The sequence below is a fragment of the Anomalospiza imberbis genome, chromosome 5 (genome assembly GCF_031753505.1).
Source record: "Anomalospiza imberbis isolate Cuckoo-Finch-1a 21T00152 chromosome 5, ASM3175350v1, whole genome shotgun sequence".
NCBI lineage: Eukaryota > Metazoa > Chordata > Aves > Passeriformes > Viduidae > Anomalospiza > Anomalospiza imberbis.
This window is the reverse complement of record NC_089685.1, coordinates 68,850,344-68,869,546: the sequence shown is the minus strand read 5'-3', so window position 1 is coordinate 68,869,546 and position 19,203 is coordinate 68,850,344. Positions and strand designations below refer to the sequence as shown.

General features: G+C 40.4%; 1 protein-coding gene across 37 annotated transcripts in view; it reads right to left on the bottom strand.

Moving 5' to 3' along the window:
- Positions 1 to 19,203, bottom strand: part of CACNA1C (calcium voltage-gated channel subunit alpha1 C) — a 457,310-nt gene that overhangs the window by 123,976 nt on the left and 314,131 nt on the right. For 27 of the 37 annotated variants that reach the window (XM_068191795.1, XM_068191810.1, XM_068191797.1 and 24 more), the window contains exons 8-9: positions 17,075 to 17,178; positions 10,421 to 10,593 (exon numbers count right to left, since the gene is read on the bottom strand). In XM_068191795.1, the coding sequence (XP_068047896.1) occupies positions 10,421 to 10,593; positions 17,075 to 17,178 (277 nt within the window). Of the gene's footprint in view, positions 1 to 10,420; positions 10,594 to 16,594; positions 16,699 to 17,074; positions 17,179 to 19,203 lie in introns of all 37 variants that reach the window. The other 10 variants (XM_068191793.1, XM_068191802.1, XM_068191806.1 and 7 more) reach the window with 2 other exon arrangements.

Genomic DNA, 19,203 nt, shown 5'->3' with positions numbered 1-19,203 from the left:
TTCCTCGAGTGGAAAAGGAGAAGGGAGATGCATCACGCTGTGATTTGTGAACTTTGTAAATGGGAATGAGGATGTGAGCAGCCCTACGAACACCTGTGGGCACTAAAGCTGAATTTGAATTTAGGCCTCCAGATCTGAAAGGCCAATTCTCTAATCTCTTGTCTTGCCTCTAAAATCCTGCTAACTGAAGAGCTGCTGTCACCAGCAGGCAGACTCAGTGCCACAGCTATTTTCAGTTCAGTTCCTCAGCTGGAAGCATTTTCCTTCCCCCGCCACCTCTCCAGGCTTGATGTTGTCTATGAGATAACTGGCATGGAGAGACCTGCTTTTCTCCCCAGGAGCAAACACAAGAGATACAGCAGAGATTTTTATCCCATCAGCAGACTGTACTGAGTGGATGGCCAGTAAGCAGAAGGGAGCAGGCACAGAGTGAGGGTGTGACTGCTGCTCCCTTGGAGCCCTGCCTGCCCCAGGATCCTGCTGCAAGCTTCCCAAAGCGCTGAAAAGGGCTGGGTGCCATTCACAGCTGTGGATTCTCCTCAGCTGCCCAGCACTGGCTGCCAGTTTGGTTACATATGTGCCAGTTCAGCTGTGTAATGCCACCGAGACTCCCTGTCTCTGAGCTGTGCCTCAGCTCTCCCGTCAGCCCCAGCTCATTGCACAGCTCCACTGCACTGCCCGTGCAACAGCAGAGTCAGCGTTCTAATCTCACTTGTGTTTGAAACAAAATACTTTATCTTTGCTTTCTGGTGTGCTTGCTTGTGAATCGACTTAAGCAAGCGATGAACGACCCAAGCTGCCGGGCAGTCAGGGCTGGGCAAGGTGGAGGAAATGAGAGTTTTCCCAGGAGAGCTCTGCTAATGCACCTCCTGCACCCCTCAGTCTGTCCTGGGCTCTTCCAGACTTCCTGCTCTGAGCCCCCCCAAACAGAGCTCTTGGTCTCGGCTTCAGTACTTACCTCTCTGCACATGAATCTTCAATTATAACATAAAATACATAAGGGACAGGTCATGATGAATAAACACTTAGATAAGGAAGGAAAAAAAAAACATCATACCAGAACAATTTCTGTTACAGCTGGTTCCATCACACTCTTTTAAGACATTCAGCTTACAGGATCAGTATTGAAGGTTCTACTTGTACTAAACTTTTCCTACATGTTGTGGACTAACCACACTTAATTGCCTTTTCTGAGGCACTGGATGACATTTTTGACACTCTATTTGGGATATTCCTTCCAACTATCACACTACAAGAGTACAAGCCTAGGCTGCTATATTTGACTTGTCAGTGCACAATGAAAGTCTTGGGTATGATGAGGTGTCTAAATTGGCATTAGATTAATGCGTTTAGTCAGCTGAACACCATCTTTACTAGTTTTGATTTCCTGTAAAAAGGAAATACATAAAACATACTTTTAATTTCTGTATATACAACGCCAGACACGCTGTGGCTTTGATCTTGGCTGACATTACTGTAATAAAACTGGTTCTCATCCCCAGCAGTTGTTTCTAACTCAAAACACATGCTTCATGTCCCTCAGCTACCGTTCCTGAACACCACAGCCTCTCTCCTGACAGCTCTTCATACCACATCAAAACAATGCTCAGGACTTCAGCTATCAGTCCTGCTCACCAGTGCTTTCTTCTCAGTGAAGAGACTCTTGAGACTACATCTGCAATGGTAACTTGTTTTAAAACACTGACCATGGGCCATTCTCACTGACTTCAGCAGGAACTGCTGAATACTCCAGAGTTTTTGAAACCACTTTATAAGTGTCCTTGCAAAGATTTAAGAGCACACTTTAGGCATCTGCTTAAAAAGATTCAATAAAAAATGGTCTTGCTCTATGAATACTCATCCTGGGGATTTGTGGCATTTCTTCCAAAACTTTTCTGTGGAGATACTGGTACCAAATTCCTTCTGTGCCTCTCTAACCATGGGAAATAAAGCAATTCATCAGAAGGTATGGCAAAGGCAGCTTTCTCACAGACTAATGTCCTCTCTTGAGTAGAACAACCAGTGTCAATGGATTAATCTTGACAGCTTCAAGACATACTCACCAACAGGGCAGATAGAGATTAAATTATTTGCACAAAGGTGTCTTTGCCAGCTATAGAAACAATGGATTCCCTCTAAAGCCTTACCTTCAAAGATATTTCTATGTAACAAACTGGTAGAATAAGAGAATTCCTACATCAACACAAGTCTGTCCTCTAGCAGGAAAACCAGAGGTGTTATTTCACCAGTCAGTCTTTGCCAGGGAAATAGCTTTTATAGTGGATAAACTTAGTGCCCTATCAACATTAATGTCAGTCTCTATATGCTATAGCTGGTCACACACCACTGCTCCAGCAGTTCTCAGTATAATGTTGTTTGTGCTTCAGGACACAAGAACCAGGGAAGGGAGGAAATGGAAAGACCTGTGAGTTGAACAAGGCGAGCCAAATTCTCAGCTGCAAGACAGCAAGAGCACTTGTAGATCACCACAAAACCTTTTTAGTCAGAGATGATATTACAGGAAGAGGTTTTTTTTTTTCCCCAAGATGTAAACTGCAGTAACCTAGAAGCTTATCTAATTGCTGTACCCTTTGATGCCTGCAAGGGAGCAAGAAGAAAAAAATGAGCTTGTGGGCAAAAATCAGCACGGTTTTGGAGTATGGTCTTCATGCTGGCATCCATTCTCCCATGCAGAAGTGGCACAGAGATTTGGTGCCCATCACAGTGACCCTCTTAGGATCAGCTAATTATCTCAGAGCTGACTATTCACCAGCACTCACTCAATGAGCTGGCTGATGGAGTCAGGCACGTGCCTGAATTTAGCCCATCTTCCCAAAATGGGGGAATTTCCCTGATTCCTAGAAACACTTCCCTCTTCAACAAATTATATCAGGCCTTCTGATGCTCTGTTGGAATAAATTACTGCTGAATTATAGGTTGTTACTTTGGCCACAGCTTTGTCCTGAATACCAGCAGTTATTTCTTTTGCTCTCTGTTCAAAGAAAGGGAACATTGTTTTCTCCACACTTGTGCTTTGACAGAAAATGCAGGCTTGAGCTAAACTGCTTTAACATCTTGTTGGGTTAGGTGGGATTTACCTAACCCAGCAGTAAGTTACCAGCAGAGAAGGAAGGGAAAGAAGATTTTCAAATGGTTGCTTGCTTTTTGTTTTATGATCAAATCTTCCTTTGAGACAGAAAGAAAAACTGGGAAGTTGTGAAATCTACAGGACAATGAACCTAAAAGCTGCTTTTGCTAAAGGCTGGGTTATTAAATTATACTACTAACAAAAACCAGAAAACCAGACCTTTTGATTCACTTACATGGAGTGAACCATCTATACATTCAGGGAAACCAAAAAAAAAACCACAAAAAACCCTGTACTTCTTAAAATTATTAATATAACTACTGTGAATTTCCAGAGAAGTAAAATAGTTGAAAACTACCCTGATCAAACTTGGAAATGCCTTATGTGATGTAATCCAAGATCAAAATTCTGCTCTTTCTGCTCTAGAGGGTAGAAAATGGTGTGAGAGCCTGTGCCACTGGCATTGTGGGGGTGGGTGATCCTGAGAATTTAATTTAGCTTTCCTGTGTCTTTTTTTTTTTTTATTGGACAAAGGAGTCCAGCAAATTATTTCACCCTCTCTAAATATCACCCTGAATACACATATTTCAAGAACCAATGTTGTAGCTGAAGCATTTTAAAGCATAATATAAACCCCCAAGTTTTAAATTTCACTTTGTTGAGAAGAATAACTTTTTTCCCAAGTATTTCCTCTTGGAAAGCGAGAAAGACAAAACATCCAAGGATAAGGATCTACTGCATCCTTGTTTTTTCACTCACAATAAAAAAAAAAAGGCAACATATGAAGAAAGTCAGGAAGAAAATCTACTCTGAATATTGATTTTATTCCAGTAGGGAAAAGTCAAATGTTGACATCATAGTTTTGTGGACATTGCTGAAAAGGAAGAAGAATCACCCTAAATAATCTTTTTCTTTGTTACTTGAGCTGCACAGAAATTATACAACGAAAATGATGCTTGGAAATGGCAGCTTTACTTTCACCTACATCACTGAAGAACATTGCCCTGTGTACTCTGCTACCACAGCTACCTGCAGGGTCACTATAAAGCCTCACAAATGCTCTTTTTTGTTATTATTATTATTCTTCCTGATATGTATAGCTTTTCCTTTTTAGGATATCAGAGTTTACTTGGATCTGACCACGCATTTATCTCAATATAGTTATGGAAACCACACGCTTGTAATGACTGTGGGTTGAATTCATGCCAGATACAACTGCATTTTAGCCAGTGGAATGATGCACTGGGCAAACAGTACTCAGCAAACTGCTCAGTGCTGTAAGTGATTTCAGACCCCAGATACCTCATGCTCTCCCTTTGGTGGGTGCCAGTTGCACAATATTGAAGTAATGTGTGAGCACTGAGAAGCCTCTGTGCTCCAAGACCTCACATTGGGCAACCTTTTCGAGTGCTGACATGAGCATATTTTGTTATTGACCTTGGATGAAACCGATTGGAGCCCGAGTCCTTACCCAGGCAAAATCCCCAGGAATTTCAGTACAATTTTTGCCTGAAGACTGTAGGAGTGATTCAGCCTAATGTGAGAACTAATGTCCTAGAAGCTTTTTCTAGGCAGCATCCTAATTATAGACTCAGGCTTCACATCTGTAGCACAAACCCATGCTGCATTTTGCAACCTGAGCTTCTCTGTGAAGAACCACACAACAAAAACAAAGCTGACTTATCATTTACAAAGGCCTTTAATTAGGTGTCCTCAAACTCTGGTATTTATATTAAGAGCAGCGTATGAGCTGCTTCAAAAGATGACAAGGTAGAAAAAAGCCACTGGGACAATTTTCTATTGGGCACAGCACAGAGCTGGGAGCTGCTGTCACTCCTGTCCAAGTAAACCAAATGTTGGAACCTCTGCACATTAATACATGGGTTGTTTTTTCACCTAGAACAAACTGGTGGGCACCAAAAAGCACTATTGTCCTTCTGTCTCCAGTTGACAGAGAATAGAATTATCCCAGTTACTAAACTTGTGAAGTCCTTATCAGATGCCCTTGTGAAATGCCTACAAATTGTTGGCACTGCAGCTAATCTCTTCTTGGTTACCAGATGATTATTTTCCACATCAGTGGACAATGATAAAAGTAAAAGAGATTGTGCTTTCTTCCTCTTTAGATGAGGTGTTGACAGATAATACATCATTTTACAAGACTGGCATCGATTTCCTTGTATTTAAATATGGAAAGCAAAATGCAACCACGTTCTATGATGCCTTTCCCAAGCCACCAACTGGTATTGGATGAATTAAATTAATGAGGGTTTCATTTTCCAGCCTGTGCCTCTTAGAGCTTTTGTTTAGATGATCTTAAATTCCATGCTAGCCCCATGTGGGGATTTTTAATTGTTTTTTGACAATATCTGTACCTGCCTGTCAAGGGGTGGTTGTCCATGTCCTTCCATGTGTATGTAAAATACATCAGGACAGGTTCTGTGGATGAAACTAGAATAATACAGGATGAACTAGTTTGCTGTTGACAGACAAGTTCAAGTATGCTCTGCTAAACAGAAATTAACTCAGAACAGCATCTTTTTGCTCATACAGTATGAAGACAGGGGTTTTAAGGCAGTGAGGGTCAAGACTGGATGTAAAATAGATATCTTTTAAATATCCACTCTCATTTTCCCTTCTGCATCTTCCATGCTGATTCCCCAGCTGTGCCCTTACCCATTAAACTTCATTGCAGAAGATGAACCAAGAGTATTTCAGGCCACTCTGAAATTTTAGCTTGTAACCCAGTCTTTGAAAATCCTTCCTACTTTAGACATTATCCCAGAGAACCATGATATTTTATTTCAGGCTGAAAGTAATAAGGCACTTACTTGTCAGTACACTAAACACATGATTTGGAGGCCACTGAGCAGGCTGACGTATGAAATTACTAAATACACAAATTGAACAAATGCACAAACTAAAGTTGGTGTTCTTTTATCTTGGTTTCATTCAAGTCTGTGGAGGGTGTTTTGCACATAACCTTACTGAAATCAACACAGTCTCTTTGTGGTGCATAAATTGACTGTGCAAAAGGAAGTCAAGTCAACAGGAATTGGACAGATAAATCCTAAAATGCCTGGACTTTTAGGGACAGGTGGTCATGCTTTTTTCCCTGTTACATAATAGAGTCAAACTACTATTGGAGTTCTTGGGAATAAAGCCCTGTTTGGGTTGAAATTACTGAGGCTTCTATTTCTAGAGTTCTAAAACTCTTCTTCCTATTTAAACTACCATCTCTCCTGTTCTCATTTATGGCTTGATGTGCAGAAGCACGAATTCTTCCCATGAAAGACCCAGATTTTCCAAAAGCTGTAATGGTCTAAGAGGTACCAATTTTGTATGAAATTTTGCTTTTTCTGCTGAAAAGTTCTTCCTTGTCTCTAAATAATTTTATTCCAGGGAAGACTCTCATAAACCTGTGATTAAATGCAGTCTAATTCCTAGTTATGGTGATGTTCAAAAGTAACAATGATTGAATGAGTGCGACAAAACCTATAGTCCACCAAAAAGTTAGGTTGTCATAGATTCCTTAGAGGCAGCGATCTCAGATGTTAATGAACATTTCCAAAGGTCACTAAGGCACTACAGCAATGCTCTGAAGGTGAAGATTGAGGACTATTTCTTTTCAAACTGATTCATTTTTAATATATATTTTAAAACCTTCCTGGTATGTCTGTACATTTTGTCTTCAATTGTGCACTGTTTCCACTTCAACAGAGGCATAAATCTGCATGTACAGACACACATATTTCATTATTTAATGTACCATCTGAAATATTATATTATTTTGATAGGCAACACACTGATTTGTACTGGGTTTTTTTCTGCTGTGCTACACGAAAACTTAGTTATCTACAGCCATCAATTCCATTACAGTAGGGCCTTGAAGAATGATTAGACTTTTAATTTTAGTAGGGTAAGCTACTTGCAAATCAGTTCTTGAATTTACAGTACTATGTTGGATATGACTTAACAAGAAGAATTAATTGTCTGGAATCATGGAATGCCTTTACAAAGCAGTGGGCTTTTTTACTTTTAGGGACTCCCAGGAACTGTGGCAGAAGGAGGGATAGTTTTCTTTGCCATCGTGTAATTTTGAGTTCAGTAGCTGTTCTGTGACACGATGTGTTTCTCCCCTCCGTCAAATTAAAGCTTTCTTCCTATGTGGAAGGCTCATCAGGGAAAGAGCACAGCACAAAACCATCAACACAAACAGCCCCCAGAAGCCTTTTCACATTTCCCACCTCACATCTGCCACAATGGCAAATCCGTGTTTGCAAACAGCATGGAAAAACTGCCTTAAATGTGGTACTTCCTCAAAAGACTGGGAGTGAACTCAGCCTGCTCTGTGAATGTCTCTCAATCCATGTGAGCGACAAGTGGCGATGAGCTCCCTCAGCAAAATGCCAAGACCTGTGCTGTGGAGAGAAGAGTTAAAGACTGCACAGGTGGTCCAACTCTGGTTGCATTTATCTTCCTTTTTTACCCTTTCCTTCACTAAGGTCCTCTCTGTTGTATCCTTGGACTTGGTAACGTCATTAAGGGCTGCAAACACCCAGTGAGGCTTTGGGCAAGGTTTGAGAGCCTCGGGAAAGCAGCAGCATATGCAAAATATGACTGATGATGCCCTAAGACTGTCACAGGCAGTCAAAGCAAAAGGGGATGCAAGTGAGTTTCTCTTCCCTTCCAGCCTGTGTCTTCTGTTTTACAGGAGGCAGTGCTCATGCTGACAAGCGGGCAGCACTCTCTACAAAGGTAAAAGACAGCAAAATCTGCCTCTGTAGCTGCCAAGGACAAAGAAAAGATGGGAAACATATGTTCTCTATGTTTGGGATGATTCAGTTTAGGTAGACTACCTGGGTCAGAGCCCAGATGGTGTAAACCGCTGACTCTCAGAACTTACGTTAGCTGAGTCCCTAGATTAATAACTTTTTTTTTTTATTTGAACTTCTGAACTATTCTGATACTCTTTATCCAAAAAAAAAAAAAAAAAAAAAAAAAAAAAAGCCAAACCCCCAAACAACCACCCAGGGAAAAACAAAGAAGCAAAAACTGACGTGACTTCTTGAAAGTATCAGTGTGAATCACTGTCAGAGGTCAGGCAGGAGCACATGTCCTCTGAGCATCAGTACAACACCACTGATGCAAAGGCCACACCTGCAGTACAACACCACTAATGCAAAGGCCACACCTGAAGTTTACTGAGCAGTTTAAGGAGATCTGATCTCCCCTGTGTGCTCCAGTGATCTGTCATTTGAAATTCTCAGGGCTGATACCTCAAAAGTCAACATTAATTAGTCACTGAACAAAGCGTGCTTGAAAGGGCAGTAACAGTCAGCCATGGAGTTCAGGATGCTGTGCTAGAAACAGAAAGTGATGAGCTTTGATGAGCACTTGAACAAAAGACACTGAAGGTGCACAGGAGGCAACTGAGCTAAACACAAGAAAACAAGGAAGACATTGGAGTCTTGGTGATGTAAGCTTGGACTGGGAGTAGGGGGGATTCAAATGTCTTGGGAACACTCAAGCCAAAGGGAATCATGAGGGAATTTACATCTGTGCCATCTGTCCTTTACTTATTTTGTAGATGGTTTTTGAAGAGAAATAATACCATCTTTCTCTTTCAACTTAACCCTACTGGTGCTTGACTGCTAGCAAGAATGCCACAACATTCAACCCAGGAGATAACACCAAAAATAAACCTCACCCTAAACAAAATGCCCTGCCCTGTCAATTACTCACAGTACCTTTTCTGTGATATTACCTTAAGCTGAGACCATTACTTCTCAGTTTTTCTGACTCCGATGTGAGAGGACTAATTTTGATGAACCATGCCTTACAAAACTCACCTTTATCAAATTGACCAAGAAGAACTGACAGCAAGCTGGAGATGCATTACCTTTCAGTTCATAATATCACCACCCATAAAAGGAGCTTGGTAGCTCAAATATGGGTTGACCACACTCAACAGTACATGCAGTGAATCCTCACCTGATTTATTCATGTATGGTGGAGCAGCAAATTTTGGACATGATTAATACAGTTATTTCTGAATGGTTGCTGAGGTTAAATTGTGAAAGTAAACTATATGAGCTATGAAAACACCAGCATAAAAATCATAATAACCTGATTTGGGAAAAGTCTGAGCAAGTCACCACAGTGACTCCTTCAAGTCCAGATACCTAAGTATTATGGGTATAACCTGATATTAACGACCCTTTCTTTTTTTAAAGAATTTCATTGTTTTGGCAGTAAGAGTGGTTACTAATATTCTAAAGGTCGTGAACATCTATTAAAAATCTTGCTGAAGAAAGAAAGAAAGGCACAATTTTCCCATGTCCAATCTTCCTATTACTGGAATATATGTTTGTGATGGGATCATCCCATAGATTTTGAATGTTTGGTAAGAAGAGTGATATCTAGGGACATGTTTCATGTCTTCTCTTCCAAAATCAAACAAAGAAAATGCACATTCCCGTGATGAAAGCCAAGAGTAGAACCATTGTCCATGGGCTGTGTAAAGGTTCCCAAATGCATTTCCCAAATGCACAACCTGCAATGACAACTGCTAAGTGGTTCTGAAGTGCTGCATAGCCTGTGTTGGTAAAAGAGAAGGTGGCAGAAGATTCAGTAAAGGTAATGAAATGTTGGGGAAGCACTGCTTTCTTGAAGCCCCTTCTTCTTCAGGATTTCTAATAAGGGATTGTTGGTGAATTTGAACTTTGTACAAACACCTTGTCAACTCCAAAAACTAAGAGTAAGAAATAACACCCTTAGTAGAAATGTCTGAGAGCTTAATCCAGCCTGGCAAAAGCAAACACAAATCCACTGATTTCGAAGGAGTTACAGATGGCCCCCTTAAGGTACAACAGAGCTGATTTGGCCCTCCTCCCATATTGTAGCTCTGCTTTCCCTGAGAAACCTTTGCTTTCAAAGGAACCAACCATGTGGAAAGAGCCTGCAACACTAAGCTACAATTAAATAAAGGAGTAGAAGGCACACTTGTATTTTAAAACTTTTCTCAGTAGTGGACTTTACCAGCAAGTATTGATCTTTCATCTGTTTAACATCAGGATCTAATGCCCCTATCACAGACTAAACAGAATATCAATTATTGTACATGTATTTCTGCTTCCCATGGTTTCCTACAAGCATTAAATTGGAATCATGTAGAAGCATATTGCATGTCTCAGGAAGAACTTGTTCTTCCTTAGAAGCCACCTCAGCACTACAGCAGATGGGCACAGGCTTTATGGCTAAAAGCACGGAGAGAGACAGAGAAGGAGAGAGAGAAAAAGAAAAAGAAAGTGAGAGAAGAAAGTTGCTTACTGTTTCGAGGCTTCTCCTCATCCATGCCTTCATCTTCATTTTCTGGATCAATATCTTCTGCTTGAGTTATCCAGTCTAAGTATCCCTTCAGATCCTCCTCTAGCTGCTGCTTTTCCCGTAGCTTCTGGAAATCGCCTCGAGCCTTAGCCTTTTCTCTTTCTTTGGAAAACTCCCTAGCAAGAGGGAGGCAGGGACAGGACATGGGAAGAAAGAAGGAAGAGATGGAAGAAAAACAATGGGTTAGATTGATTTCCACCAGAAAGCCTCCTCAGTCTGTGCAGCACATCCAGCTGTTTCTATTCTCTCCAAACAAACACATGTATGGAGCATCCCTGCTGTGCACACACATGCGAAACAGCTGGAGTGTCCACATATCTATCAATACTTAGGAAAAGACTGATACCTTTTTTGAAACTTTCCTCCTCAGCATTTGATTGACAATTCAAATAAAACATATATGCAACATTTATGTACAATTTTGTGTACAATACCAGACATTTTCTAACATTCTGTAAACACTTGTTATTCTCCAACAGTTATCTACAAATGACAATATGAATAATGGATAATGATGAACTGTTTGACAATAATCTGACATCTGGAGAGTGAGCTGGTGGCTCTAGTTTTTAGCCAGGTTTCAATTTGTGTTTAAGATTTTATATTTCATCACAACTAAACTGGGCTAAGTTTAAGTGTAATTAATGGTACTCACAGTCCTGTACACATTTAATTATGGACCATTTCACCTACAGTACTGGAAAATATAGTTAATAACTCAGTTATTATAGTAAATATAGTTAAAATATAGTTAAAAATTCAGACCTCAAAGTTTTGATGAAGACTTTCAGGATTTGAGGCTGTTATCTGACATGAAATATATTTTTCAAATCTCACGCTGGATGGACAAATACAATAAATTATGGCTACACAAAACTAATAGATTCTGCCAGAAAGTAGACAGGGCAAAACATTTGATGATAGTTCAATAAAAGAACACTGTTGGGAATATAGACTTAAAACAGGGCATAAGAACAAGAATTTCCTGTTGCTTAGTTAGGATCCTGGGTTCTTGGCTTTGTCTTCCCTTTGGCTGCAGTGCTGTTTCTTCTCCTCCTTCAGAGACACCTGTACAGCAATAATTTTTTTCAAGAAATGCTGACCTCCCTTACTTGGAGACTCATGTGGTTCTAAACCAGGTTTTAACACTTGTATTTTAAAAAGTAAGTTTAATGATTGTGAAAATTGCTGGACCAAGAGTACTAAAGCATTAAGTCTTACATCTGCTGAAGCAGATCACTACACAAGACACACACAGCAGATAATACAGGCCACTCTTTCTAGAAAAAGAGGTAAAGCCATTCTCCCCAGTGCATAATCCACTCCCATTGCTGAAGACTTTCAGCAATGAATGGATTTAACAAAATGCTTCTCCCTTGGCATTTGTCTTAGGTTTCCTCCTGCAAAAATGAATAGGAAATCTACCACTGATTTTGGTGGCATAATATTAGGATAATGAAAATCCTAGCCAAAATGTCAATTTTGTGAGTGCCAGGTGACTGAGATGGAGATGGGTTTCTAACAGTGATGGTGAGATACTTTCTTCCTGTCGGATCCAAAACCTGCTGAAATACTTCCATGGACTTCACAGGCTTTGGATCAGGTTTTCAGAATTCTGAGCTGTGCATGAAACCAGCACTGCAGCAGGACCAAAGAAGGATGATTCTTAATTTCTAGCCAAAACATGTGACAAGGTATGCCAGTGTCATCTGCACCCCTGTTACGCTGCTGAGGCTCAGGTCCTCCCAAGGAAGTGTGATAAAAAATGTGGAGGTGAGGAAGAGAAGCACTAGCTTCTCTGGCCTGAAGTTAGTCCACGGTCAGCTCTGGGTCCAAATGTAGCCTCAAGACATGGAAAAAATGAAAAATGAAATTTTTTTATAGTGGGAGTGATATTTTACTATTTACAATATAAAAGAAACAAATAACCCCAACAATAATAATAATAAAAACTGTACAAAGATTGTTAGGAAAAAATCCATCAGTGGTAGTTATATTTTCTGCTTCAATAACACCTTTCCCCTGGGTCTGCTACAGTGCCGTGTCCAAGTTAATGAATTAACTCTTAAAAAAATAATCACTAAATGAATCTGTGTATTATTAAGCCTGTTTGTTAAATCAAATTCCAAGATTTCATTTTTTTAGCTCATAAAGTATTATTTTAGAATCTAAAACAAATGGGTCCAATTTTGAAATGGGCTGAACCTAGAGTTTTCTAACACAATGCAAAATACTGTGATTGCCTTGTGTGAATGACCTGTAAAGCCATGTCTCTTCCCTTCGTACAACACATGACACTCCACATCTCAGATGACTCTCCAAAGAAGACAACTGGTTTAAATTGTCTTAATTTCTATGCTCTACTGACATTAAACCATTGAGAACAGGTGGCTCAGGAAATTGCTACTGCAATTCAAACCACCTCCCACGTGGAATGGCACAAATGTAGCTCACAATCAAGACTTCCTATCAGTGGTCGTTTTCCATCCCATGGGAAGGCAGTGGGTGGCCTGGGCCCAGGGCGTATTGCAGGCAGGTGCACACACTACTGCTGCCTCCAGCACAGCTGGCAGTAAATGGCCACTGTTTGCAGCTCCAGCAGGCAGGCCAAGGACCAGAGAAGCTTTTGATGAAGTGTCACGTTCAGTCTAGAGGTTGTCTTCTCAAAAAAGTCTGCACAGTCATGGCAGGGTAAGGTCAACAAAGGCTCGCAGAACTAGCAAGCAATCTGTCTCTTTTCAGTGAACCCAAAACATCAGTATAAGAGTGGGTGAATCTGATTGTTTTTACCACAACTCAGTTTGTTTCACTTTGGTTTACTTCTCCCACAAAATTGTAGAAATGTCTGCCAGTGGGAATACCAGAGAGCAGAGTATTCTGGAGAGATGCTTTCTCTTTGTGAGGTTAGAGTGGGTCAAGATCATAAACACCCAGCTCTGTATCATGTGCTGTTTCAGAAGAAAATTTCTCTTTCCTATCCCAATGATGGAATTTAGGTTATTCTTGTTTATATGATTTCTCACATTTAGAGGCGAGATGGAAAGTGAGCAAAACATCAGAATTCTAACAGTTCAAAACTCTTGCTTACTACTCAAAGTGGAGCACAAGGCTCCAAATCTCATCCACCCTGAGAAGTACATCAGGGAATGGGAAGGGTTGGAAGAGGGGACAGAAGATTAGGAAAAATACCTGAAAGGTCACAAAAACTGCTCAAGGAGGAGCTACAATCATAGCCAGCCTCCTGTTCACTCTGACCTCTTTCTTGGCAGTAAAAGTGTCAAAAGCAGCCAACTGTGTTTTACAGGATCCTCTCAAAGCAGAAGAAACCTCTGTTCTCCTGCCCTCTGTTTGCCTTAGGCAACTGCTTGTTTGGCCTGTGTCCTGGGATTTGGATGAGAATATAAAGGAAATGGGACTCTATATTCTTTGGTGTACTTGTCTGAAGGTCGAACCCCCTCTGCCATTTTTTTTTTCTCTCATTAATTAACGGAAACATAACACAGCAAACATCTCTGATCTCAAGAGACTTCTTATCAGTGCTCAGAGCAATGACGTGGAATTGTTTTGCCCGGGCTTGGGGAGGTCTACTGTGAGATCTGCTGACTGGATATTCCTTTGGAGAACATGAATTTTATATTGCGCTCAGCCAAGTCAGGAAGAGATTACAGCTCCACATATAAATACTCTGACATGCTATTTAGGCTAGTATGTGATTAGTAAATTCACCAGGACCATGAATGTATGACATACCTGAGGAAAAACAAATTATAAAAGAGCTTTTTCAGCAGAGCAGAATTCAGCATTTAATTTTGCAGGTGCAATCAAGGTGTCTTTGTGAGTACAATTAATTACACTTATGTATTCAGAAGCGATTAAACCCCTCCCAAGCTAATCTGTCATTTGTGAAGTCTACCTACATAACATGCCTGCTGAAGCTCCTGAAACAGATAAATGGGAAAAAAATCAGAAATGCCCAGAATGGATATTCAGAGATAAACAGGAATGCTGGTTTGTATCTAGAACAGACAGGTGGATCATTAGCATAGATCAGACTAACAATAGAAGTCTCCAAGAAAAAAAGCTAAATCTGCAAAGTGAAGACACTTTGTAACTCAGCAGAATTTATAACTGCTTTAGAAAGTTAATTGTTTAAGAACTGCTTATATAGACCAAAGAAAATTTGGAACATTTCTCCCATAATTTCTGTGTTTTTTCATGGATGCAAATTCTTAAGTTTCTTTTTACTTTTCTCCAGTTGGGGACATTTCTACAGAAACAGTGCAGCTGTCATAACACTGTGAAGACAGCCAGAAAGAGTGACTCACAGCTTAAACAAGGTGAACTTCATCTTTGATTTCAGTTCCCTCTACAGACTGTTTCCATCTCCTACCACTAACTGTGGTGGTTTAGCTGCAGTATGGCAGAAGGTGGAAGATTTAGGCCTCAAAACAATTTCTTGAGTTGAAAATGAAAGAGAGAGGAAATTAAATTATTAATTATGCACAGGTACAAATCCTAGTGCAGGTAAATTGAATTAGCAGTGCTTCAATGCCACGTATTCCCCATGGCTGGGATCATAGGCACTTTTTATCCAATCAGACACCATATAATCTTTAACAACATTTCTGTACGGTCCTTGAGCACACCTCTGATAGAACAGATCCCTTTCCCTGCCAGTTGATCATCATCCTTCACTAGAGTGCTGACATCCTTACCTGCTGGGCAGAGTATCCACCTGGAGGAATGCGGAGTGTGTGTTTCAAAACTGTACCAGAGCATCACTCTCCAGATATGCAAACACAGACTATTGCCCAACACTTCATTACCGGGACTTCCTCCACACTTCCATTACGGCGTGGAAACCCTTCCTCTTGCAGCAGCTGTCACAGTGGCTAGTCTCCTTCAATGGAGTCATGAAGATACAAATAATACCTCCTGCAGACTTTCTATTACTTGTCTCTTTGCCAGATGGCCAAAGGTGGATCTTTTTCCCCAGTCCCACTGCTGCCCTTCCAATCTTGTTGGCCCAAGTACTGAGGACACCATTTCTATAAGGCACCAAGTCCTCTTTCCTGCTCAGAGATCATTTTCCCTCTCTTTTGATCAAAAGACAAGGGACTTCAGGGCTGCCTGCTCAGGCAACAGGTACAGGCTCTAATCAAACTCATTTAGAGCTCATCAAAGGAGGCAGGATGGTAGGAACAAAAAGAGGATGCATAAAAGTCCTCATACCATATTTATCCATGTACGCAGAACGTCTGTAGCCCCCAGTCATGCCCAAATATGGAACTAGAAGCCTAATCCTAGAAGATTTTTTTTTTTAAATCTTGCAAGGAATGTTTGCTGGCTTGATTCCTTAAATTATGTGTCTCCCCAGGGGCAGTAAAATTTTTAACTACTGGGGACAATACCCATTGTTTTTAATTTTTAATCAAAGCTACTAAAATGATGCTTAGCAGCAAGGGTTGTACTGCAGAACTGAAATACAGCTAAATGTCTGGATGTCTTAAAAATGCTTAAACACTAAATGGACTTCTCCTGCTTCTCTGTTCATCCTTGGAAAAGGTCAGAGGGAAATGATTTTTTCTCCCTGCATCATGCCAAGTTTGTAATCTGCACAATAGAGAAGATGGGCTTACTGAAGAAGAAACGTGCCCAAGACTCTCTCCAGGGAAAATAGTCTCCTGGTAGGCTGTGCTTTAGATATTCTAAACAATGTGAAAATTTATCCTGTGAGAAGACATAATTTGGCAGGAATCTCATCCCACAGATGTAAAGGGATTTGTCTCATGCTTTCATTCCTCCCTCAGTCCTACTGACTCTTCCAGAAATTTTACTATAATCCCCTTCTATGGTGCATGGATTGCTTTGCCCACAGGAGAGCACAGCACTGTCCTCTTCCCACAGTGTACGGGTAGAGGAATGTGTTACAGACAAAAATTGTCTTATATTCCTTTGATTTAGTCAAAAGACTGGCTCAGCAGTAGCCTGGGCCTTCTCTTAAGGTTCTTGAGATCAACCCGCCACTGACCGTTGTTTTGGTAACCAGAGAGTAGGAATAGAAATGCAAAATTTTAAAAATAAACAATAATAAAACATTTTCCTGGTACTGCTTACCCGCTAAGTACACCGAGAACCAAGTTAAGTACAAAAAATGACCCTATGATGATTAGTGTAACAAAATAGATCCAGGGCCAGTCCCTTCCTATGGCATCATTGACCTGGAAGAGTGGAATGATAATTAGTGAGACAAGCTCAGATTCTGAGCACTGCAAGGCTCCAGCCAAAGAGATCCCAAGTCACCAGCAGTAAGGTTCTTCAATAGCCAGTTTTCTGGAAATTTATGACAGGTTGACATAAATAATTTTGCAGACCCTGAGGTTGAATTTCTCTGTCAGGGAATAACACCGCTTTTGTTACCTGTATTGTTATTTGCAATATTTGAACATTTTGTCAAAGTATTTCAGAGCTGATGTGAAGCTTCCTTGGATTCAGATTTTTAATCCCTCTGAAAGTATCCTGGTGACAGGGAAGAACCCTTATTATGGAGTCTTGCCCTGTAGCATTGGAAAAAGGACACCAAAACTGTCAGCTTACCCGCTCAACACACCAAGAACCAGATTTAGAACGAAAAAGGATCCAAAGATGACCAGACTGACAAAATACACCCATGGTAACTCATAGCCCATAGCGTCCTGCATCTGGAAAGATGAAGGAAAGTTAGAAGACAGAGAGGGAAAGCAGAAATGATTAGGCAAAGGAGCAGATGGAAAGGTTTGTAAACAGAGCTTGTGGTTGGTTTACACATAAATCATACCAAGTGTTTCTGTGTATTCTTTCTGATGTTTGATTTTTTTTTTCATCAATTTCCTCATTGACCTATTATTAGTTAGTGACTAATACACCCTAAGATATAACGATGTGCCCTACTGGCACTTCCTTGGATGCTCAAAACTGTGGATTTACTTTTTGGAATTTACTTCAAACATCACAAAGGGTTCACCCCGTGAATTCTAAACTTGGCTGCTCACATACATGACCCTCTGCTGCCAGGGAAAATACTTCTAGTGTTTGGTGGGCACTGCCACAGTGTACTGTCAGACCACATTTACTTCCCACGTGCAGCACAGGCACCTCAGAGAGCAGCAGGTGGGAACTGGGCAAATACTGATCTTTCCCTGGCAGTGCTCTGGGAATCTTCACAGTCCACCACAGTGAGGGCAGTAGCTTTGTTCCTTCAAGGAAGGTCTTTTCAAGGCCCACCATGTTCTGACCTGGTCAAGTGTTTTCTAAATCTTCCTCACAAGCTTCGTTCTCTTGTCCTGAAGGATGATTCACTTATCAAAACACAATTCCTACACAATGGAATACTAAGAGAATCTGAGAGTGTAAACTGGATGACACGGATTTCACACTACTTCAAGCATCTGCACATGAAGCAGGGAGACTTAGCATCAGAATCTGTATTCTGTGAGGTCTAGTTCTAGCCCACAATAAGATCTTGTATATATTCTAAAAGCATCTAGTACATAAATGCTATTTCATCTTGAAGTCTCCTCCAAAGTTCAAAATTTTGGAAAGTTGCTGGATACCTTAATACAATCTCACTTTTATAATGGTATCAAAAATACCAGAGTCCCTTCTTTATTCTTCATAAACAATTATCTTTGGATCCAGAAACAGCATCATTAAAGAAACAGATGGTGGTTAACATTTTCAGGAGCACTAAATTGATTTATGAACATAAACTGCAGAATTTTAAGTACCTAAAGGCATAAAGAAATCTACCTTCCTTTGTTTTCCACTATTTTGAAAATTTTTTCTTCTCTTTCCAGGAAAATGCTCTTTCCTTTGCAACCTAAACATTTGCTGGAATCACAGAAGAAATATCCTTCCATACACAGGCAATGAGACACACTCCAGGAGAGGTAATTTCACTCAAGATTCATAACAACTCAGGAAAGGAATTTCAGACCTTCAATAAGACAAGTCAGGAGAGTAACACTAATATAATCAGTTCTTTGTGGATGGAAGCCCATTATCTATTTTTCTTCTAAAGCAGAGTCACTAAAGTTCTTGTCTGGCAATAGTCCACAGTCAATGGAATGATCCAGAACTCCATCTCAGGGCTCCTTCTGCTGTGACTGAACTGAAGTAGACTCATTAAAAAATAAGCTCAAAATCTGCCTCTGTGAAAACAGTTCAACAGCTCCTTCCTCACAGAATAAATACATGTGGTGGGCAGAAGAGTACCTGAGCTGCTAACATTCCCTAAGCACAGTAAACTTCTTCCCTTTTTATAGTTTTGCAGAATTTTTCAGTTAGTTTATAAATCATACTAATTACTCTTTACGCTTGCAAGCCACATTTCATCCCACGTGACCAAAAAGTAGCATCCCCGGTGTCTGCTGCACATCAGGGCTTTAATGAGAACAAAACATCCTCAAGTAAAAAGATGCAAGCAAAAATTCACCTGACATCCCAGCTGGGAAACCAGGAAGGCAAAATGTAAACGCCCAGGTTGGAATTAAGTAAAGACATGAGATTTAACACCCTCTCTCTCCTACAAAGAATACCAATATCTATTTAAAGCAATCTGCACAAAAAATGAGTATGGATGACTTTGAAAAACTACCAAAAGAATTTACCACTGTGGGCACAATGATGAATTGACATCCCTCTAATTATGATAGATGGTGATAAAAAAGCCTGAGCTGCACGGTATT